Source organism: Triticum aestivum, chromosome 2D (assembly GCF_018294505.1).
Source record: "Triticum aestivum cultivar Chinese Spring chromosome 2D, IWGSC CS RefSeq v2.1, whole genome shotgun sequence".
Taxonomy (NCBI): domain Eukaryota; kingdom Viridiplantae; phylum Streptophyta; class Magnoliopsida; order Poales; family Poaceae; genus Triticum; species Triticum aestivum.
The window spans coordinates 385,561,388-385,585,202 of NC_057799.1; the positions used below are offsets into that span (position 1 = coordinate 385,561,388).

Genomic DNA, 23,815 nt, shown 5'->3' on the forward strand with positions numbered 1-23,815 from the left:
AAGGAAAAAACCCACCACAAGATTCAATCATGCATGAAATATATGTTTCATTCAATTATTCTATTTATACTCGGTAAATATTTCACAACGATACATAATCAAATTTGGTAAATCATATGTATTTTAAAATTTTGGTTCTCATGTCATCAACTCAAACTTCAACCAATTCCTGCAGAAACATGGGAGATATCCTCTAGTTCATGTAGTTTTGTAATCCTGTAGGATACAAGAGAACATGACACTATTCCTGTATTTTTCCTATTCCCGCGTTTTGATAATCCTGTGAGTAAAAGAGGGACGTAGATCAAATACTAGTATTACGGACTAATGCATTTCAGTTAAAAGACCTAACGTGACAGAGCTTTGCATTTTTCTCCTCTTGTTCCATTTGAAATATAACCAATTAAAATAAGAAGGAACGGGAAAATACTCGTCTGTTCACTCCAACAAAGGGCCCTATTGGAAAACAATTACCCCACATGCTAATATGATTTGACAAAGCCTTGCATTCTTCTCTTGTTCCATAGGGAAGTTTTTTCTTTCTAAAATTCAATTGCTTATTTTTCATATTCCAATGAAAATCAAAGTTCATTATAAATGCTTTCATCATTCTGTTCGAACAATGTAATACAAGCACACAAGTGATGACATACTTGCTCATGCAATTGTTTCATATACTCTAATCAACAAGGGTGCCCTTGCACACCCACCCCCCCCCCCCCCCCCCCCCGGGAAAAGAAAAAAACCCCTTTTATGTAAAATGTTTGAAAATAGTGCCACTAAGCCACTAAGAAGGGATGCTTACGGCTATGAACCTAAGATTATGTACAATGCAAGACGCTTGGAGTGGTACTTGTACATAAAAAATTGGTTAAGTGTCTGCTACAACGGAGGTGCCTAAGGAAATATTGCTATATATATAAGCAACGGTGCTTAAAAAAACCCAACCTAATTCTATAAGTATCTTGTGTTGTACTCTCTTTGTTTTTATCTACTCCACATATTAGTTTTGGCTGAAGTCAAACTTATAAACTTTTACAATAACAAATCTATAGAAGTGAACAAATGTTCAAGAACAACTCTAATGATATTGATTTGGTGTGTATATGTTAATACAATTTTCTACAAACCTAATCAAAGTTTATAAAGTTTGGCTTTAGATAAAACTAATATGTGGAGTAAATAAATACAAATGGAGTATGTTGCCTAATGTTCCCAACCAAAGAGCACATTAGGCCTCCTTTGGTTCATAGGGTAGGAAAATCGTAGGAATAGGAAGGTCATAGAAAATGAGATGGCATTTATCTTAAATCCTATGAGTAGGAATAGGAAATGAGATGCCCTTTGATTCACATCATAAGATTTTTTCCATTGAGTCTAGGCTAATATTTATTTTCCTATAAAATGCGAAGGATAGGAAGAATTCCTCCATAGGAATAGGATTCCATTCCTACAAATCAAAGGGCTCTAAAGGAATTTTTTCCTATAGAAATCCTATCCTATGAAATTCCTACAAGATTCCTCTAAACCAAAACCAAAGAAGGCCTTAGTGTTTTCTTATACTACCAAGGGCACAAAGAAAAATAATGTACTTCCTCATTTCGAAATTAGTTGACGCTGATAGAGGGGGTATTCTTTTTTTTGAACTTGATAGATGGGGTATTAATGTCTTGCGGTTTTATTTAATCTTATTAATATATTGCAGTTTTTCTTTTGAGGATTAATGTATTGCCGTTGAGTAGGCGTAATACGGCTATACGTTTTCGTTCACAAGCAGGCGTACAGCTCTACGCGACCATCTCCCACGCCGCGCCGCCCTGCCTCCCTTCACCGCCTGCTCCCTGGCCGCCCCGCCCTCCCTCACCGACTCACCGTCCCCCTCGCTGGCCTCTGGCCTCCCTCTGCTGCTTGTTATTCGAGACCAGGCCAGAGGCGTCGGGGCACCTCCCGGCGGCGGAGCTTCGGGGTCGTCTCGGCGGTGGGCGGAGCAAGCCTCCCACCTCGGGCCTTGCAAGCAGCGGTGTTGGACGAAGGCGGCGGCCGGAGCTCGGACGCCGAGGGGGCGGTGATTTGAGGCGACTGGAAGTAGCGGACGGGTTGCGCCAACACCAGCAGCAGCAGCAGCAGCAGCAGCAGGGCCTCCTCCACCACTTTGATCCAGACTTCCTGGTATGCCCTAGTTCCGTTTCTCCCCCAATCAATGGATTATGAATCCCACTCACATTGTTGAACGCGCCGCGATTACACAAATCGCTCGAACATTTTTCTTCCGGTACTCGGTCGTCCACCACTTTAACATGCTAATTGCAGCCTCAGTTAGTTGATCAGTTCCCCGATTTTCTAGGTCGAGGTCCTGTTGTTCCACCGTCCAAGAATTGGTATCGCAAATGGTATTACTGCTGGCTCAAAACACATTCTTCACCCCCCCATGAACCCGTCTGCAGTGATTTTGTTATCTCTGTACTGAACTCCTGGAGTTGTCTCTATTTCAGGAGGAAGAGCCTACAGAGGCACCACTTTACATCCATATCGAGACTAATGATTTTTCATACAGAAGGTTGATAGTTTTGTTGTATATACTTTTTGTTCCTACTATCAACCCACTGTGGAAGGAAGCATCGTGCCTTGCAGTTTTACAAACGAATGCAAATCCCATACTGGTGTATTGCTGCTTGTAGGCACAAGCGGCAGAAGGAGGAGGACATAGCTGTATGCGAGTGTCAGTATGATTTGATGGATCCAGATAGCGCATGTGGAGAGAGGTGCTGGAATGTCTCGACTAACACAGAGTGCACGCCTGGCTATTGCCGCTGTGGTGTATATTGCAAGAACCAGGTTAGTGTTTCTCACGTTGTTTTTTTTAGGTATTGCCACTGTGTGATTGTTTGGTTATTTTTTCTGATCTGTGTTCATGTTGATTTGCACGGAGCTACTCGCAAGAAGGAAAAAGATGTGTATGCACAGTTTGCTTTAGTTGAACCAGTATTTAGATGTCTAAGGATCGTTGCTAAATTTAGGCAGTCCTCCCTCAAATCCTTTGGAGGTTCTGTATCACTCCAAGTTCAAATCCTGCTACCAATCATAACCACGAAATTAAATGCCTTTTTATTGCTTTTCAAACTTTTGACGGGGTTTTAAAGTGAAGTGTTGCAATATGGTGAATCTTTTATATGCCGCATCATCTCCTGCTGATGCATATCATGGCAATGCTGTATACGAACTAGTGGTAAATTGTGCTAGAAGTTACTTGATGTGTTCTCCAGTTTATTTATAACCTTTTTTTTGTCATTTCATCATTTTTCGTCTTTGTAGCGATTTCAAAAAAGTCAATATGCTAGGACAAGGCTGGTAAAAACTGAAGGGCGCGGGTGGGGTCTTTTGGCTGATGAAAATATTACAGTGAGTCGGTGACTACATCTATTTTTATGTTTGTTCTGCTCACATCCCATTTACTCAAGTATGTCTTTTGTCTTAATGGTATTTGTAGGCTGGACAATTTGTTATTGAATATTGTGGAGAAGTAATATCATGGAAGGAAGCCAAGCGGAGATCTCAAACATATGAAGACCAGGGTACACAGTTACAACACTCCTTCCAGTAATGGAATTGTGGCACCTTTTGCCCTCTATTTAGTAATTTCTCTGCTGTTCCACATTAGGTTTAACGGAGTCTTATATTATTTACCTCAATGCTGATGAGTCTATTGATGCAACAAAGAAAGGGAGTCTGGCCAGATTTATCAACCATTCGTGGTATGTTTGTAGCAAACACACAGTCCTTTACTATTTTGTTTCTTTTCTTTTCATTATTTTATTATTAGATTTTTGGCTTCCTTTTCCATCTTAGTGATAAAATAAACAGTTTGTTATTGTACGTGCAGCCAGCCGAACTGTGAGACAAGAAAATGGACTGTCCTCGGGGAAGTAAGAGTTGGCATTTTTGCAAAGCAAGATATTCCTATTGGAACGGAATTATCCTATGACTATAATTTTGAGTGGTTTGGTGGTGTGATGGTGCGGTGCCTCTGTGGAGCTACCGGATGTTCAGGGTTTCTTGGGGCAAAATCACGTGGTTTCCAGGTGGGTGGAACAATATGCTGTAACACATCTTATTAACTTAAGAGAAGATCCTATTTCAGCTTGAGTTTTGACAGTAGGGTTTGACAAAAGAAAGCACTGTTATCTTTCTGACCATCCAATTAAAGCTGCAGGGATTTACTGTAGAGGTTGGCCCTTCTCTCCATTAGACTGATGATGCTCTGAACAAAAACATTGATAGTTCTTTGGCTTGCCGCCTTTGCATGCATGCTGACACAACTATTTTGTGTTGCTTCATCTAAAAATTCTTTTGTGCTGTCCTTCTCGGGAGATTGTAGTGTAACTGGGGGCGCTATTTGCAATAGTCACTTCATGGTTAATGTAGTGTAGCGAACCAGTCATCTTTCATTAATAGGACTTCTTTATTTGTGATCATTGTTGGATCCTCCTTTTAAGTCAATATTTGGAACGTCCAACACTTGCCTAATGTGTGCTTTGTTGTCTGTCATGTTTTAGGAGGCCACATACCTGTGGGAAGATGATGACGACAGGTAAGCTTGTGCTTGCATGTTAGTCTGCTGTACAGAATAAAAGTTGACACACCGATGGTCGTTTAGAATTTTGCTTAATTGACATAGGCTGATGAGAAGCTATCATTTTACTTACCTGGACAATTTGCTAATTAAAATCTGGTTTGCTCAAATGATACATATGCTTAGATAATTTTCGCTACTTGGATGACTCTATTTGCCATCAACCTTTTGTGCGGGTAATAGAGACCTCACTAGAACCTTTCACTACTCCTCAACTAGTCATTGCTACTTTAGTGTCTTGATTTATCAGCATTGAGAACCACTGGTTAGTAAACATATTCAGACCTTAACTTGTCCTGATAAGTGAACCTTTTATTGTTCGAAGTGCTGAAATATTGATGGAGACAACAATCCCGAGCAGCAGTTAAACAGTAAACATTTACATCACAAATAATTGAAAATACTAGGCAATACATAAAAATTCAGACCTCTGTTGCCCATGTCGACTTGTCGTGATAAGTAAACTTTTATTGTTTGAAGTGCTAAAATATCAACGGTTCTGTACACCAGTTAAGCAGCAAATATTTTCCATCTTTAATGGCAGATTTTCTGTTGAAAATATCCCTCTTTATGACTCTACCGATGACGAACATACAAGCATTCCGAAGGACTCCATTCTAGCAAAATTTGAGCCAGTCACCCAAGAAAATAACAGCAACATAGTGCATACCACTGAGAATTCTGAGATTGCAAGCTCAAACGAATTCACGCCATTGAGTGTTGAACCATTGACGGCTAGCTCAGATGAACTCACACCAATGACTATTGAACCACTGATAGCTGTTCCAGTGGGAGTTGATATTATGGAGAATGGATTGACCGAATATGGTGCACAATATTCTGATGACGCCGCACAAAATTCAATGCATAAAGTTGCAAAGCTTGAGAATCAAAGTTCTCCCCAGAACAACAACCATCATACCGAATTGGTCCTGGTGAGACCCACACCCAAATTTCGTGGTGGCAAAGCTAAACGTGGTCTGCGCAAGCAATTGAATGTTGCAGATATTTGTGACCGGTTACCATCAGCTGCGGCACGCCAGGAGATATTGTTCTGTGAGGTAAAAACTAACAGTAACCTACTAGTCCTGAAAATTGCAGCGGAAAGCTCTAAATATTGCACAGTAACAGCTCTTTTTCTGATCCAATGTTGCAGGAAGTGAAGAAGCAGGCGACTGCCGAAATCGACGCCCTGTACGACGAGATAAGACCAGCGATTGAAGAACATGAGAGGGACAGCCAAGACAATGTATCAACAAGCCTTGCAGAGCAGTGGATCGAGGCCAGCTGCTGCAAGTACAAAGCTGAGTTTGATCTATCTGCTGCAATTATCAAGAACTTGGCTTCGACGCCTCTGAGAGCAAAAGAAGATGTGAACCCTAGAGAACAAAATGGAGTGTTATACCTGCAAAACGGTCCATGATTCACCTAAAAGGCGCGGGTTCGCAAGCAATCTTCGCAAAACCGCCAGTTCTTAGAAACTTTGATAGTTTTTTCTTTTACAGAACTCCATAGAAGATACTCCTATGTAGATTTGAAGCGTTGTAAGGTGGTATTCTTCCCAATACACATCCCATAGTCTGATTAATTGATGGTGTAAGGCATCATCAATTCTTCTTGCATATTCGAGTCTGGTTTGCTTCTGTTCAGGTAGCTTGGGGGCGTATAGGTTCAACACGAACTCTGTCTGATTTTCAGGTTAGAATCAAATTCCCCTCTTAGGAAGGTTTGCGAAAAACAATACTAAGGGTTTTGTCCAAAGCTGGTCAGGGTCGTTAGTCTCACTCGCCGTGAACTCGCAATGGAGCGGACAAGATCGACATTGTTCAGATCCTGGGCACCTACGGATACCCCTTTTCGTTGAGTTCTTAGATCGCCTATTCGCCTTCGCGGATTTCTCGTCTGCTCTTCTTCTCTCCCTGGCCTTAGTGATGGAGGTCTACTTGTGCCGTATATACCATGGCAATGTCCGTAGCTCCGTTTTGAAACTGACCCTCCCGACCCCCGCTCGCCCTCCCAGGCGACACAGGGGAATAGGCGACCGTTATGATGCGCCCGTGGTTGCTCTGTGTGCTGGTGCTATAGGCAATGTCCGTAGCTCCGTTTCGAAACTGACCCTCCCGACCCCCGCTCGCCCTCCCAGGCGATATAGGGGAATAGGCGACCGTTATGATGCGCTGGTGGTTGCTCTGTGTGCTGGTGCTATAGGCGGGCCTGATCTGGGCCCGTGCGGACCTGCAACCGTTGTGCTTGATGGTGGCGCGGATCTAGGGGTCCTTGGCGACGCACATGGTGGATCTTGCCATTGTTGCTCTGGGCTCGGCGGGTTTGGACCTAGGTTCTCCATGGGTTGTCGACGTCCTTCCCGTTGGGCTTGACCCTGGTGTTCTGGAAGCTATGCCCTTTCCAGCTTCCTTGGCTTGCTGGTATCTTGGCAGCTTCAGCATCGTCAGTCCAGATCTTAGCTTGTCGATGTTGCCAGCTATCGTCGTCTCTCATGTGTTGGCTCTCTAGGCTCCGTTGTCGGCTCTCCAACCCTAACCATCACCCCTTGCCTCGCCCTCCTCCGCCAGATCCAATGCTCGTGTGTCTAGCGACGCTCGTTGCCACCCTTCGGCAGCGGGTGTAGCTCCCTTCCGGATGCGGCGGCCCCAGCTTGCGACATGTTCCTCGTCTTCGGATCTGTCCCAGCGGTTTTGGGATTGTTCGGGTATAAGTCAGGGTGAAATGCATGCTTGGCTTGCTGATGCTGGCAGTGGTGACACCTGCGGGTGCCATCCCATTCTTGGAGGCGCTGCCACGACCTTTCTCTGTGCCCCAAGTCCGGTTCTTCGGATCGGACGACAGCAACATCGGTGTCATTCACCTTCATGAAGGCACCATCTTGTTTGCTTGTGGCGTACCCGGTGATGATATTCAAGACTCGGAAGTCATTTCGGTTCGGGTCGTTTCTCTTGGTCAGAATAGTTTAGCGTTGTGTCGTAGTTTCTGTTTGGGCCGATCATCCCATGCCTCTATGCTTCGAACACCATATTTACGCCATCTTTGGATAGCCATGTGATATACCCCCATTGTTCTCATTTGACTTCTTCTATCAATGAAAGACACGCAAACTTTACATATTCGCAAAAAAAACCATTGCATTCGTAAGGGTAAAATTTTCCCCAATTTTGTTTTGTGATCCCCCTCTATATAACAAACAAGTCCAGATTGTAGAATACTTTTACAGATTTATTGTAGATGGCGGGGCTTCGGAAGGGGCACTTAGGGGAGTGAATTTATATCCCAGCTGAATTTTTCAGGGCTAAATCAATGTATTTCCTTGCCGCAGTTTGCCTTGGATCCATGGAGGCACGATGCAGGGAGGAAGGAGCTTGTTCCTCTTGATTTGGGCGCATTTTTGCCAAGGAATAAGGCGAGGAGAGGGAAGGGGGTGGGCTGGGTTGTTTATGGCTTAGAGCTAACGAGCTGTGCGGGAGGCCGGGAGAGCGAACATTTTAGCCCCGGGCCGATCGTCTCTCTGATTCATCCCGACGAGCGAACGTTTTAACGTCAGTCGACCGTCGCCTTGAACCCCCTGATGAGCGAATGTTTCTTCGCACCGGGGGAAGATGAAGGTAACTTTCCCCTATACTAGCGTCAAAAAATAATACTCCATCCATTAATGTAGTGCATATAATTTTTTTTAAAGTCAGACCTCACAAACTTTAATCAAGTTTATGAAGAAAAACATTTACATCTAAAATGCCTAACATATATCATTAGATTCATCATAAGATGTAGTTTCATATTTTAATTTTTGGTATTGTAGATATTAATAGCTCTATAAATTTGGTCAAAGTTTGCAAAGATTGACTTTTTAAAAAAACTATAGGCATTATATTATGGAACGGAGGGGTATAAAGGGTCTTGTGCAAAGTTGGTCAGGGTCTTTAGTCTCACACAATCTGGGCCGTGCACTGGCGATCGAGCGGACGAGATCAACACTGTTCAGATCTTGAGCACCTACGAATACCCCGTTTCCTAGAGTTCTTCCTCCTATGCCTCGACGGTCGCCCGTTCGCCTTTGCGGATTCCTCCCCTTCCCAGCCTCGTCTGCTCTTCTTCTCTCCCTGGCCCCAGAGACGGCGAGCGGGACACAGTAAGGGAGGCCTACTTGCTTCGCCTCCTCATCCTCGTCGGCGGCCTCACCGACGGCCAACGGGGCGCAACCAGGGACTCCTACTCGTGCTGTACTGCCGTTTTACTGTTTTTCTTTTTCTTTTGTGGGTAGGTAACCCCTAGATTGCTCGCGAGAGTTCGGTTCGTGCGTGGGGATTCTGAAATTAAATGTGACGAAAACTGTTCCTACTGATTCAGGTGCGGCAAATCGGATAGCTGAACAAAAATCTCTGGATTGGAAGCAAATCTAGGCTTCCTGGATTCTGTTTCATGCAAAGGGTAGTGGGGCAGGGCAAGTCGAGTCATGGGTAAGTTCGAGCACGGCAATCTACTGCTATCTCTTAGCCAGGGACACTGGCATGGTTACAGTCTTACAGCCGTTGCTGTTGCGCTGGGGATAGGAGTTGCTGGGTTGTGCAGAGCGCTCAATAGCAGTTTGGGCGTACAGTGGCTTCTCCGGAGGTTCTCTTCGGAATCAGAGAGGCTGTACTACACCGGAGGCCTGCAAAATCTTGGCAACAATTGCTTTCTCAATGTTATCCTGCAGGTAGCTCATACCATTCTTTTTTTACTGAATCCATATTGCGGCGTGCATCATGTGCGAGTATCGTTATCGGGTTGGAGTTCATGCTGAACCAGAGAATGTTTCCTTGGCAGGCACTTGCTAGCTGCGACCATTTTGTCTCCTCTCTAGACGATTTACTTGGAAGTGATGATGTGCTACCTGAGGAACAGTCTGAAAGAATGCCTCTTATCCTTGCTTTAAGTTCCCTTTTAAAAGGTAATATTGGTAACATTGACTGTTAAACTTTGTACCATATTCAAGATTACTGTTGGGGAATTCAGTGGTGTATCTAGAATCAGCGGTCAATGCATTTGTGTAGTTTTAATACCGGGCTCTATAGTCTCCAGAATGTGTCCCCAGGTGTTGGAATGAATACATACTCAGTTTTCCACTTTTCCCCAAGCTAATCTCCAATTTATTGTTCACGTTTATGGATCTGTTTGACCAAGTGCAAAATTCCCATATAATGGAACTGTATTACCTGGTGCAATCGATTGCTCGCTGCTCATAGTGTAACGTGCTTGATGATGCAGTTGCTCCATTCCGTTGTTGCTTCTATTTGAAAGAACTTTTGCAAATAACATTTTCTTTTAGTTTCTTCTTAAATTATATACTTTATTTGTGATGTCCGAGCTCATTGTTTTGTTATTGTTCATAAATTGCTATCTTGTGTGTCTAAAATTTCTTTTACTACTTAATGAATCTGCGTATATGTGTGCAGATTTGAGCAGAGTTCGAGATCAAAAAATTGTATTGAATCCAGAAAGCGTAATGCATCCTTTGAGCTGCTATGTTAGTCACTTCAATTTGACCAGACAGCAGGCATGATGCTTTCTTCCATCTATTCTTCTCTAGAAATCCTACCTTGTCTATGATATCCAGGATTTGATAAGAAGTATTTTGCCCTCATAGGATGCTTCTGAAGCTTTTGTTCATCTATTGACATCACTGAGGGATGAATTTTCCCATTGCTATGTACCATATAAGAGCTCTCTGGCAGACATTACCATGTTCCACTCCAAAGTATACAAGCAAAGGGAAGGTAACCAACCTGAATGCAAGCGCTGGAAACAAAACATATTCGGTCCCTTTGATGGGACTATTGGCAGCACATTATCTTGCAGAAATTGTTCATCTGTGGTAGATATCTATGCCTCTTTTTCGTAACTCTAAACGTGTGGTTTATGAACTAATCCCTCCGTCCCATAATATAAGAGCGTTTTTTACACTAATGTAGTGTCAAAAACGCTCTTATATTATGGGATGGAGGGAGTATTTAATTATTGTTATTTCTACCCTAGATGCATTTTTTGTTGGCAAATTCAAACACATCTTGGACCATTAGTGTTTTTTTAGCTAGATGTTAGTATATGACTATATGTTGCATATATGAAATATGTATTCATGGAATCTACTAATGTTAGATAGTTCACATGGGAGAACTACCAAAAATGGCCAGCCTTCATAGCTTGAAGGATATTATGGTATTAGAGGACAGAGGGATAGAAATTGACTAGAGTGAGAGAATTTTGGATGGTAGAGACTTAATTCTTGTTTGATTGAAACCACATGCACTAGTTTAAAAAATGTGGTTAAAGGGCGTAGTTCTCTCCCTTAACTGTACTATTTAGGTAGAAATGAGACATCCCTGCAGATCGAATGCGGGTGGGCGAGCTTACACCTGTAAGCTCTAGCCATCCAGCCAGCGCTCGGTTCTCCATGTGCACTACTTAGACTGCTGTCTTGAACCGCTCCTAGATCTACATGGACTCAGCTAAAGAATCATCCTGGGCTAATAGGCCATAACATGTAGTGACTTTACTTCCCTAATCTTTCTTATGGATGCGGCATGCATTTGCTTTGGCTCTAGCTGACCTCTTTCCGGAATCCTCCGCTGACCGCTGTTTCCTGCAGTGTCTCATGTTTTTTTTCTGTGTTCATACCGCTGACTTGTATGAGTCCACATTTCCACAACATTATTAGCGATCGAAGTTAAGAAGTCTGTTTGAAAATCTCTATGACTACATATATCTAGTAGCAGAGAGAGTAGCTAGCTCTTTTCTATTGTTGTTGAAACCATGCATATTTTGTTTTGTCAGAACTGTTGATTTTCTGTCCTCATTTTGTTTAATGTCTCACAGCTGTCATTGGACTTCGAGAATTTTCACTGCTTGCCCCTCTCTCCCGTGGCTGATATAAATGGAGATATTGTATGTCCAAGTGAATCTTTCTGAGCTTGTTTAATTCAGGGTACATCAGTTAATACTCCGGTTCATGCATTATTCATAATGTTTTGTTCCTTTCCAAATTCAGATTAATGGGTGTAGTTTGGTGGATTGCCTGAAGCATTTCACTGTGTTGGAGCATCTTGACAATTACCGTTGTGATCATTGTTGGCATAATGCTGCTTCCAAATATTTCTCTCTTCAATCAGAAGTTGATGAGGTAAAATTTTGTGACCATATTTTCTATGAAGTTGTACTTGTTTCACAGTTTAATTTGACGGTACCTCATATTGACATCTGTACCAGGAAAAAGTTAACAAACTGCGCACCTGTGTCGACTATGATAGTTGCAATTGCAAGCATTTATTTGGTCCAGAGAAAACAACATGGTCAGTATCTTCGAAAGCCACAAAGCAGTTGGCTATCACTCGTTGTCCGAAGGTATCTACTATTGAAATACACCTTCTGAAACTTACATAGAATAATGTCTAAAAATGGCATGACACCTATTGATGTCCTCTTCCAGATCTTGTGCATTCATTTGTTACGTGCTTCTATTAGTTTTGATGGTGAACTTGTAAAGCGTCAGGTAAGCACTAAAAAGGACACATAAAACATTGCCTCTTTCTATTCATTCCATATGAATTGTGGCTGAATGATCCGCGTTTTGCTTGCAGGGACACGTTTCTTTTCCTTTACTTCTCAATTTATCCCCATTTGCAGGAGGCACATTCACCACTGGTCAGGGACCTGGACCTTCAGCTATGAACGTACAAAGATATGACACACCGTCTCTCCAATTCTATCGGCAACTAAATGCACACATGCCCATTAATATGTTAACTACTGGTGGGAACTCATCAAGTCAGGCACCTAAGGATCAAGTAACAAATGGTGGTGTCCACTCACTTAATGAGGCAAGTTATCTGCTTTTGAACTTCTTTGTTACTTGATTTGTCTAAGGATAATGATGATAATGACATTCCTTCATACAAAATTTTACTTATCTGATCAATTCATTTACCCTCTATCTTTTCAGGGAAATGTTGATGTGGCTACTAGTTCTTCACCATCATCATCGTCCTCATCAAGGATGGAGCTATATAGGTTATCAGCTGTCGTTGAGCACTATGGTGTATGCGGAGGTGGGCATTATGCAGCTTACCGGAGAGTAGCGTCAACTCCTGACGCTAATGATCAAGTAGGACCTCGTCGCAAGCACTGGGTTTACGTCTCAGATGACCATGTATCACAAGTGTCAGAGGACGATGTTTTGGGTGCGGAAGCCACACTCCTTTTCTACGAAAGACTGTAGCAGCAGTCTGTTGAGTAGGAGACGTTTTTGGAGAATTCGATGCGGTAGCTTGTCAAGAAACAGTCCCTCTTTTATTTGAGCACAAAATAGCTTAGGATGAATGAATCATTCAGGTCTTCCTTGTTTTGTGATCTTATGCGTGAGACGTTCGCTGGTGATAAGATACGAGAATCAACTGAGAGAATCGGGCTTCTGGTGACATGCATAAGATACTTGTTAAAAGTGCATTTGAGATAGTAAATGAAGTTGCAGCTTTGATAGTCACCATGGGAGGACAAAAGTCCGTGTTTGGATGCTGATTTTAGTGAGAAACACAGATGCAGAATAACTTACTGGATCTATTGATATGTTCCTTGAAGCACCGCCACATCAACGCCGTGACGGGTGTACTACTCACACCTCATCATGTGACAGGTGTACTACTCACACCTCATCATGTGGGCGGCGAAGATTGATGTGGATGAAGAAGATGATGATTCCCCTCTGGCGGAGCACCAAAACATGACGATTGGTTTCGCACCTTGAATGCCGAAGTGGCAACAAAAAAACATCATGGTAATCTGAAGAAGGGCTTGGGAGGGAGGGGGGGGGGGGGGGTATTTATGAGTTAGAGGCAAGAAACTTAGGCCCCACGTGTCCTAGGCTGCAGCTACTGCACTAACGTTGCCCCTCACAAAAAAACCCTACTAACTACATCGTCGCCGTCAGCCATGAGGGCAAAGGCTTTGCCTGGCGGCGTATTTTGGCACGATGGGCTAGAGCACGATCTTGCCACCGCCCGTGTCGCCCGCAAGGACGATGCGAGGCTAGTTAGGTCTTTTTGGACTCAATAGAAAAAGATGCATACATCATGTAACAAATTTTGGGTGTGACTAGCTCTAATCATCACCATAGAATTTGTTTGCTATTTTTTCTCTTCCACTTCTACTTTGTTTTCCTTTGTTGTTTGATTCTTGACATTTTTATTGTATTACTTTTAAAAAGATACGTAAATATAACTGCACTCAGTCAGTAGGTGTGCACTGTAGTTGTGTGCAAGCGATGGACATGCAGTTGTGCACATGTAAACCGGGATGCAACTGCAATTGCGGGCAATCGATGGACATGCGGGAAACCAGTAGACATGTAGTTTTACACGACCATTGGACATGCAGTTGGAGTCGATTAGTGGACATGCAACTACAAGTGACCGATGAGAAAACAGGCGTGCAACTCCAGTTGTGTCTGATCATGATAGTGTAGTTGCACGCGGCGTGAAAAAAGACAAATGAAATGAAAGAGTGAGAAAAAAAGGGAATCGAAAGTAGAGTGATAAAAAAATCATAAATCAACTAAATGAAAAACTGAAAAAGAAAAAATTCACACGAACCCCCGCACAAAACCAAATGGCATAGGAGTTAGATAAGACATTGCTAATTCTAATCAAAATCACGATAAATAAATCCATATTTTCTTTCAGTTTAGTCATTGAAGGAACTATTGTGTTTTGAAAGAATTGGATCAAACTTTCCTTAACAACAAGCTTTTAATTACAAATGTGGTAGGAGTAGTTCTGTGCAGAACCAAAATTACGCTTCGAATATTTCTATGGCCAGCCCCGCCGGTTAGTTCCTTGTGCAGATGTGCACGAACGCAGCCACAATCAAACCAGCCTTCACCCTGACACTCCACGGGATTCCATACTTTCCCCTGCTGACAAGCCCTCTCACGAACGGCCAGAAGCACAGCACGATCCAGCCACAGCACACGAACTCCCCGATGCCCGGGCCACCATGAACGCCCGCCGCCGCCCCGACAACAGCACGCCATGCCGCGACGGCGAGGGCGACAATGTTCAGCATTGAGAGCACCGTCACCGGGATGAAAACGGGCGCCGAGTCGAAGGTGAAGAGCCCAGGATCGGCCTCGTCGGTGCCCGCGCCGCCATCGGAGGACGTGCTGCTTTCCTTGCGGGTGACCTCGAACACGGTCTCGGAGAGCCCTAGCGTCTTGAGAATGACGGTGAGGAAGGCGAGGAGCCAGGCGGAGGCCGAGGTGATGCGTTGCATCCTGTGGTTGTTCCACCAGGCGCGGACCGAGAGCCCGCACTCCTTGTACTCCATCAGGTGGTATATGTGGCAGGTCAAGAATAGAGCCGCTGGGATGCGGAAACCTTCATCCGATGCCTGCAAAACAGCAAATGTAAAAATCATGAAAATATATATTTACACATTAACCAACTAGGTCGCGCTTCATTATCAAACAAATCACACAACATTTTTGTTTAGTTGCATATAATGTAGTAATGGGTCATGGCAAAAGTGTATGTACCGTTGGCAAGAAGGACTGGTTTGTGAGAAGGCAGAAAGGTCCCAGTAGCGCATAGCACAGCTCGAAAGGCGCCCGCACGGGCCACGCTTCTACGATGAGATAGGCAAGGCATTGCCGGAGTTGGAGGCGTCGGAAGATGGTGCCGAGGATCGGGCTGTTCTGGCTGATGAGTATCTCCAGAAGCCCTGTTGCCCATCTCTTGAACTGGGTCAAGCTGGCCGGTCCACCGGTCGGAGCACATCCCAGGAATGCCGGTGGCTCGGTGTCCAATAAGGCCGATTCCCAACCCGCCGCATGGATCCGCAGCCCGGTCAAGATGTCCTCTGTCATTGATCCATAGACCCAGCCAATCTGCAAAAATATATATATGGAAGAAACTGTAACTAGAGAGAAACTGCAGAAGGTTTGTAGTTGTAGATGTACTGTAGCAAAACCTGCAAAAATACGGCAACGGAAGCTAAGCATACCTCCTGGCCCCAACATGTGCCAGCCTCATAGTTGCAGTCGCCTACTTGTTTTGCCATTTCGACGCGACTCGATAAATCTACGGTTGGTCTAGCGAGCAGGTCTCCTGAGATGATGTTCCTAGATGATTCGATCAACTCCTTTGAGCTCCCAAACTTGGCCTGCAGCTCCTTGTAAGATGGTGAACCTGGCAAATTCGGAACAGCCATTTGATGTTGCCCTAGTCGAACCGAAATGCACTGACCAAATACTCCAATTTACGCCGGATGATCTCATCTTTTGTGTGCCCAGTTTTATTACCTTTCATCTCGTGTTTGACGGTGTCTGGTGGCGGCACGCCGTAAATGACTTTCCTCCTGTGAAAACAGCCTGTCCCGCCGTAGAACATGCCTTGGATCCCGGCGAGCCCACCTCCGATTTTCTGAACATGCCAGAAAAACCAGTACAACTGTAACACTACCCATCGCTCAAAAAAAAAACTGTAACAGTACAACCACAGCAGCACTTGTGTACCTTGGTTATAACCTGCATCTGGTTGCCAAAGGGGTCATCCTTGAGGCCGCCGTAGAACTTCTGTGGCGCCTGGACGAACCCGCTGTGGATCTCGTCGTCGAACCCCAACAGGAGGCACATCGCGTGTAGGGCGACCTGCGGGTTGTTGGCGAACATGTCGCAGTCCACATTCAGCATGATCGGAGCGTTGGTCATCACGGCCGACACCCTTGTCTGCACCACGAAATGCTCAGCTTAATTAGTATCAAAAGTGTCATGCCGTCTGAACTTTTATCTTCCACTTTTTGCTGTTTGTGTGACACACTGATTAGTAGTGCAACATTGTATTGAGTAGAAGAGAGTGCTCACCAGAACATTCATGGCACCGGCCTTGAAGTTGTGACGATGTCTGGGGCTTTTCTCTCGAGAGAGGTACACCAGATGTGGGAATTCTTCCCCTGCTTTGCTCTTGCTGTTGTCCCAGAGAACCTGAACTCAGACAGATTAACCGTGACGATATTAGCACGAGACGGATTTGCTATGCGTTTGGCACGACACGATGTACATGGACAAATGAACATGGTCAGTGCACCGACCTTAACGATGGTAGGATGGTTCCCGCGCTCGGCGTCGATGAACTCGGCGAACTCGTCGCCGCCGTCACGCATAATTGTGCCCTCGTCGGCGTTCTCGATCCGGCGGGCCAGCTTCTCATATTGGCTCTGAAGTCACACGTACACGAGGAAGATGCATGGTCATGGCGATGATGGACGACCAAACATAAACCGGCATGATCACCATGGCGACTAACCTTCATGAGTGCCCAGCTTTCCAGGAACTCGTGGTCGACTGTTCCGTTGCCAACCTCCGGCGCGGAAGAGAAGTACATGAAAGGGGCCCTCACACCAACGTCGTGCCTCTTGCAAAAGGGAACCCAGAGGCCGGCGAACTTGGCGGCCTCGCGCAGCGCGTAGCACGTCACGGGGGAGCAGCCGTCGTCGGAGACGTAGCACGCCAGCCTGCCGACGTCCGGGTAGTCCAGGGCGAGCAGCGAGAGCACCGTGTTCACCGTGATCAACGGCGGCTCCAGCGCCGGGTCTGCCGTCGTGACGAACATGTCCACCGCCGGGAGCTCCTCCATCCTAGCAAAATCATCACAGACACGACACAGTTTAAGGAAGAAGCTGCACGTAGCTGTAGGTCAACATTATTTTGCAGTTAGTGTGCACAAGAACGTACGTACCTGTGGGAGAGGTTGTCGGGGTAGGTGTCGAACCGGACGGGGCTCCACTTGCCGTTCATGTTGAGGATCCAGACGAAGGCGAACCACGCCTCGCAGACGAGCGCCGCCAGCCACGTCCCGCCGCGCTCCCCGAGCGACGCGGCGCGGCGGGCCACGAGGGCGAGGAGGAGGAGGAGGATCACGAAGTCGGCCAGCATCCACGCAGTTCTCCCCAGGGCGACCCTCTCCTGCAGCTTCTTGCCGCCCGCCATGGCCGCGGCCGAGAGGTAGCAGACTAGCTAGCTAGCACAACACCACAGAGTGCATTTATAAAGACCGGATAAACTAACCTCTGCTCGGTGCATTTCCGATCGGGACAAAAACAAGACTACTCTATGATTTGTGGTGTGGTCTCGGAGAGTCGGAGGACAAGAGAAAGTTATCTTTACTTGGTCTCTGAAATGCACCACCGTATGCCTTCAAAAAATGCACCACCGTATGATAATCTTTGGGATAGGGATGGTGCTCTTGTCTCTTTGCTACGGAGGTGTGTGTTCGTTGCTCACTTGGTCCTCTGCGTGCCACCCAACCCAGCCCAGCCGGATCCATGCAAATCCATGTCCTGTGGAGAACAGGAGCCCAGTTTGGATCCACGCAGGAGAATGGGAACGAGCACGTTGTTATCCCTGACGACATCACTCACGTACGTATGGTAAATTATTGGATGGCGGCCGGCAACCGATCTTGGATCCATGCACGTCACGCCTAACGAGCTCGCCAAGTCGCCAGGTGCAACGTTATGTGATGGATGTACGTACAGTTTTTTTAATACATGTACGTACATGGTTTCCCAGAGAATGGTGCACCGGCCAGCTACATTGAGGCCCTGTTTGGCTGTGGATTTCTAAAAGCAGCTGTGAAAAATCTGATTTGAAAAAGATGTAGGTCATTTGGCAAACCAGCTGATACAACTTTTTCAGATTTTGGCCCGCAGCGGAATCAGATTTTGGAAAGCACGTCCTGGGCTGCTTCTGCTTTTGGTTCAGATTTTGGCAGCGGATTTCTGAAATCGGATTCTGCTGGGTTTGCCCTTTGGTTCAGATTCTGCTGCGCGGCAGCGGAATCCGTCGATAAAAACTGAACCAAACAGGGCCTGAATTGGCACCTACCGTAAGAGTTTCATACAGCAAAGGCAAATGGCGTGAACCAGCCTATGCTTCTATATTTAGATGGTTCGACGGATAGTGGTATCTCAAACCCATCAAGGCTCAAGTACTACACTTAACACCGGTGCTCGTATTTTTCTAAGAAGCCCGCTTCGATACAACCTTTTCAATAAACGTATAAAGGGCAATAAGATCTTTGCCAAATCATACCCACTTTCATATATATGGTGGGTCATCGGCCGAAACATATATGCCGTACGTTCCGGGCGTGAAAGAACACAATTAAATGTAGAACAACGCGTAACACAATTGAATGTAGAACATCGCGTATACTATAAGAACCAACTGCAGTCGTGGACCATGGTACTGTTGAGAACCGGAATCTATCACTGCAGCGAACATTTTTTCGGTCAAATTTTGTTTTTTCTGGATTTTTTGATAAAAAGACCGATAAATAGCCGGACATGTCGCAACTTGCGTACGGTGTCAAAAATCGTCCAAACCTGAAATGGATGGCTACCATGGCCATGCCCACCCTCTTGCAAAAGTTGGAGTCATTTCAAGGATGTTCAAAAGTAGACCATGTTGAACGGAGTATATTTGGGTAGGTCAGAAAGCTCCGTCTGAGAGCACGTCATTTCTCGACATCCTTCAAATGACCCCAATTGTTTTCCATGGCCTTCTATGATGAATTCAAGGCACCAACGCAAAATTATTTGGGTTTTTGACAAGATTTGCATTTTCTAGAGTTTTCCCGGTGAAAAAAGACTGATAAATGGCAGGACGTGTCGCAATGTGCACACGATGTCGGAAATCGTTCAAACCTGAATGGATGCCTACCGTGGGAATGCTAACCTACTTGAAAAGGTAGGGTTCATTTGAAGGATGTACAAAAATAGACCATGTTCGACGGAGGGTGTTCGGGTGGCTGAAGGCTCCGTGTGAGAGCACGTCGATTTTCGACATCATTGGAATCGCCCCAATTTTTTTCATGGCCTTGTATGACCAATTCAAGGCACAATGCCAAGTTTTTTCGATTTTTGACAAATTTTGCATTTTCTGGAGTTTTCCTGATAAGAAAAGGCCGAAAAATGGCCGGACGTGTTGCAACTTGCAAACGGTTTTGGAATTCCTTCAAATATGGCATCGATGCCTACCATGGGCATGCCCACCTCCTTGAAAAAGTTGGGGTCATTTTAAGGATTTTCAAAACTAGACCATGTTGAATGGATGGTGTTCAGGTAGGCCAGAAGGCTCCCTCTAAGAGCACATTGTTTCTCGACATCCTTGTAATTGCCCCAATTGTTCTACATGGCCTTGTATGACCAATTTAAGGCACATGCAAAGTTGTTCAAGTCATTCAAACTAGGCATGGATGCGTAACATGGGCATGCCCACCTGCTTGCAAAAGTTGCATGTTCAATGAAGAGTGTTCGGGTAGGCTAGAAGGGCCCGTTTTAGAGCACCTCGTTTGTCGACATCCCTTTAATGTTCCTAATCTTTTTCACGGCCTTGTATGACCAATTCAATGCACCATGTCAAGTTATTTGAGTTTTCGACAAGTTTTGCATTTTCCGAAGTTTTCTCGATTAAAAAAGGTTGATAAATGGCCCGTCCTAGCTTGCGTACGGTGTTGAAAGTCATTCAAACCAAGCATGGATGCCTACCATGAGCGTGCCCACCTGCTTACAAAAGTTAGGGTCATTTTAATAATGTCTAAAAATAGACCATGTTCAAAGGAGGGTGTTTAGCTTGACCAGAAGGGGTTGTTTGAAATCACGTTGTTTTTTGACATCCGTCAAATGGCCCCAAATGTTTTCCACCAGTTGTTTTATGACGAATTCACATACCAAGTTATTTGGATTTTGACAAATTTTGCATTTTCTAGAGTTTTCTCGGTAAAAAAGGACGGATAAATGATCGTCCGTGTCGCAGCATGAAAACGGTGTCAGAAGTCGTTCAAACTTGGCATGGATGTCTCATATGTCCGTGTCAGTCTACGGCAAACAAGTTTGGGTCATTTATCCAAAGTCCAAAAAAACCACCAATTAAGAGGAGTGTGCCAGACTTGGTCAGACGGGTGCATCCGTAAGCATGTAGTTTTTTTAAATTTGAATGCTTATGTTATTTACAATTTCTGTCAGTATCAATTGACATGAAAAATTTGGTATGTACTAATCATTTCTTGAAATTTGTCACAATTTTGAAATTTCAAATTGTGCATGAAACTTTTACAAACCTGACCACTTTTTCTAAAATTGTTAACAAATTCCCAACAACTACTGAAAGTTTTGAACGCAAATTTTAAGTCACATACTTTTTTCAAAAATTTATCAATTTTTTTGAAACTAAAAAGTTTCTTAAATTTGTGAACAAAAAATTCGAAAACATGAACATTGTTTTTAAAATTGTAAACAATATTTGAAACTAGGAACATTTTTTGTATTTAAAAAAAAGTATCAGGTTTTAAAAAATTTAAAAAAGGAGAAAAATGAATTAATGAAAAAAATAGAAGGAAAACAAAAAATAAGAAAAGGAAAAAACCCCTAGGCTTGGCAATACTAGGCGACTTTTGTGGGAAAACCTATTTGACGGTTGTTGTGCAAACAGTGGTAGTATCGTACAGACCCGATCAATATGAGTGAACTTGGGGCCAGCCCATTTTAATCTGTTCATTAGCTCTGTGATGCCGGTTTTGGGAACCTTTTAGATGGCTCCACGCAGGACTTTACCAGTTTGGGAGCGTTCTAGAAGGTTCATGATATTTTTTTGCTCTCTTCTTCTTTTTTATTTTTCAAAATCGCAAAGTTCAAAAAATGTTCAACCTATTTTTTATTTATTCATATTCTTAAAAAAGTTTGAAATTTCCAAAAATGGCTGCGCTTTAATTTTTTTCAGAGTTTCAAAATTATTTGTGTTTTTAAAAATGTTTGGAATTTTAGTTTTTTCTCATTTTTCAAAAATTGTTCAGAGTTTCAAAATGTGTTCCACTTTTCGAAAAATTTGTTTGCATTTTCAAACTTTTATTCAAATTTGAAAAATATTCATGTTTACAAAAATTCGCATGCAATTATAAAAAATGTTCAAATCTATCGTTGTTCATAATTCTTAAAATCCACGCTATTCACTAGTCAAGATAGCTCGCTCGATCTAGTGGTTTGGCTCGTTTGCATGAGAGTAGGAGGTCTATCAAAGGTGCTCATAGGGGTAGACGCACATTAAAAACGTGTTCGGAAGCCCTCCAGCTTCTCAAATCCTCAACTCCACGTTAGGAGTGCAGCCGAATGGTCCAAATCCCAGCTACGGGCGAGAGAAGCTGACGAAACTCCCAGTGTATTTTTTGAGGAGTCACGGAGCTGGGAAAGTCGAGCTCCTCCGAAACAGAGAGAAGTTGGAGTTGCCAAGAATTACAAGTCTGTGCCACCGCTAAGTGAGTTTACATTGCGTACCGGTTCGTTCGTTCGTACTGTACCAAATATTACAAGTCTGTGCCACCGCCAAGGCAATTTCTTCTCCTACCACGGCTAGGTGGGCTGTCCCAGCTAGTTGGGCTCTACTGAGCTGCTATTTCTCATAGCTAGGTGGGCTGGCGGCCTGTTTCAACGACCAGAATAGAAGCTGCGCTACCGAATGGATCGAGCGCTCCAGAATTTTTCTCGAGAAGCTGGCTGTTGGCAGGCGACGACGGAGTTGAGGAGTTTGTGGCTGGGGAGGGCTCCCGAACACGCCCTAATACGTCTTCAATGTATCTATTTATGCTATTATAGTATCAATATTGAATGTTTTATATGCAATTTTATATTTTTTGGGACTAACCTATTAATCTAGTGCTCAGTGCCAGTTGTTGTTTTTTACTTATTTTTGGCTTTCTGAAAAACAATATCAAAAAGGGTCCAAACGGAGAAAAATCTTTGGATTAAGTTTTTCCGGATCAGAAGGGACCCATGAAGGTTTGGGAGAAGACCAGAAGAGTCACGAGGGAGCGACAAGCTTGTTAGGCACGCCCCAGGGGCGATGCCCACCAGGCTTGTGGGCCCCTCGTGGCACCTCTTGACCTAATTTCGCCTCTATAAATTCTCAGATATTTCCAGTATACCAGAGAGCCACCCGAAACACTTTTTCCGCTGCGGCAAAGTTCTGTTCTTCCGCGATCCCATGTGGAGGTCTTTTCCGGTACTCTGCCAGAGGGGAAATGGACCATGGAGGGCTTCTACATCATCCTTGCTGCCATACCGATGATGCATGAGTAGTTCACCACAGACCTATGGGTTCATAGCTAGTAGGTAGATGGCTTCTTCTCTCTCTTTGATCTTTAATATCATGTTCTCCTCGATCTTCTTTGAGTTCTGTCCGATGTAATCTTGTTTTGCGGTGTGTTTGTTGGGATCCGATGAATTGTGGGTTTATGATCTGAATATTAATGAGAAATATTTGAGTCTTTTCTGAACTTATTATGCATGTTTGTTATATTTTTGTATTTCTTTCCGATCTATCCGTTTGGTTTTGTCAACTAGATTAATCTATTTTTAATGGGAAAGGTGCTTTGTGATGGGTTCAATCTTGCGGTGCTCTATCCCAGTGGCAGAAAAGGAACACACACGTATTTGTATTGTTGTCATTAAACGATAGGGTTTATTCATATTATTTGAGTTTACTTTGTCTACATCATGTCATCTTGCTTAAGGTGTTACTCCGTTTTTATTAACTTATTACCCTAGATGCATGCTGGACAACGGTCGATGGGTGGAGTAATAGTAGTAGATGCAGGCAGGAGTCGGTCTACTTGTCTCGGACGTGATGCCTATATACACGATCATTGCGTTGAATATCATCATAATTATGCGCTTTTCTATCAATTGCCCAGTGGTAATTTGTTCACCCATCGTATGCTATGTGCTCGAGGGAGAAGTCTCTAGTGAAAACTATGGCCCCCGGGTCTACTTTTATCATATAGTATAAAACACAAAAATACTTTGCCGCACTTTTTATATTTTATTTTATTTTATCTTTGCAATTTATCTATCTACCACTATAAGATTTAATCCTTGCAACTAACCGCCAAGGGGATTGACAACCCTCTTGTTTGCGTTTGTTGGGGAACGTAGTATTTCAAAAATTTCCTACGATCACGCAAGATCTATCTAGGAGAAGCATAGCAACGAGCAGGGAGAGTGTGTCCACGTACCCTCGTAGACCGAAAGCGGAAGCGTTAAGTAACGCGGTTGATGTAGTCGAACGTCTTCGCGATCCAACCGATCAAGCAC

The 23,815-nt window shown here is 44.1% G+C and overlaps 3 protein-coding genes across 4 annotated transcripts; 2 read left to right on the top strand and 1 right to left on the bottom strand.

Annotated features, from left to right (window-relative positions):
- The first annotated feature begins 1,782 nt into the window (after window positions 1-1,782).
- Window positions 1,783-6,252, top strand: LOC123053312 (histone-lysine N-methyltransferase ASHH1). Its single transcript, XM_044476770.1, has 11 exons — window positions 1,783-2,169; window positions 2,345-2,390; window positions 2,493-2,557; window positions 2,679-2,835; window positions 3,313-3,399; window positions 3,488-3,572; window positions 3,659-3,752; window positions 3,881-4,079; window positions 4,554-4,588; window positions 5,175-5,691; window positions 5,787-6,252. The coding sequence occupies exons 2-11, from the start codon at window positions 2,388-2,390 to the stop codon at window positions 6,051-6,053; spliced, it is 1,509 nt and encodes a 502-aa protein (XP_044332705.1). The 5' UTR covers window positions 1,783-2,169; window positions 2,345-2,387; the 3' UTR covers window positions 6,054-6,252.
- A 2,406-nt stretch (window positions 6,253-8,658) lies between these two features.
- On the top strand, window positions 8,659-13,163 carry LOC123053313 (ubiquitin carboxyl-terminal hydrolase 27). Of its 2 annotated transcripts, XM_044476772.1 has the most exons (12): window positions 8,660-8,899; window positions 8,990-9,099; window positions 9,193-9,338; window positions 9,449-9,572; window positions 10,078-10,178; window positions 10,269-10,496; window positions 11,498-11,566; window positions 11,670-11,801; window positions 11,888-12,022; window positions 12,108-12,170; window positions 12,259-12,498; window positions 12,621-13,163. In XM_044476772.1, exons 2-12 carry the CDS (start codon window positions 9,096-9,098, stop codon window positions 12,894-12,896), a joined length of 1,518 nt encoding a protein of 505 aa, XP_044332707.1. In that variant the 5' UTR covers window positions 8,660-8,899; window positions 8,990-9,095; the 3' UTR covers window positions 12,897-13,163. The 2 variants fall into 2 exon arrangements, with proteins under 2 accessions (XP_044332706.1, XP_044332707.1); XM_044476771.1 differs by having other exon boundaries at window positions 8,659-8,899; window positions 8,990-9,338.
- A 1,149-nt stretch (window positions 13,164-14,312) lies between these two features.
- LOC123053314 (cellulose synthase-like protein H1) lies at window positions 14,313-17,770 on the bottom strand. Its single transcript, XM_044476773.1, has 9 exons — window positions 17,407-17,770; window positions 16,975-17,305; window positions 16,760-16,885; window positions 16,533-16,652; window positions 16,185-16,397; window positions 15,972-16,092; window positions 15,674-15,858; window positions 15,207-15,557; window positions 14,313-15,061 (listed from the first exon to the last, which is right to left on the bottom strand). The coding sequence occupies exons 1-9, from the start codon at window positions 17,655-17,657 to the stop codon at window positions 14,501-14,503; spliced, it is 2,259 nt and encodes a 752-aa protein (XP_044332708.1). The 5' UTR covers window positions 17,658-17,770; the 3' UTR covers window positions 14,313-14,500.
- Window positions 17,771-23,815: the final 6,045 nt, after the last annotated feature.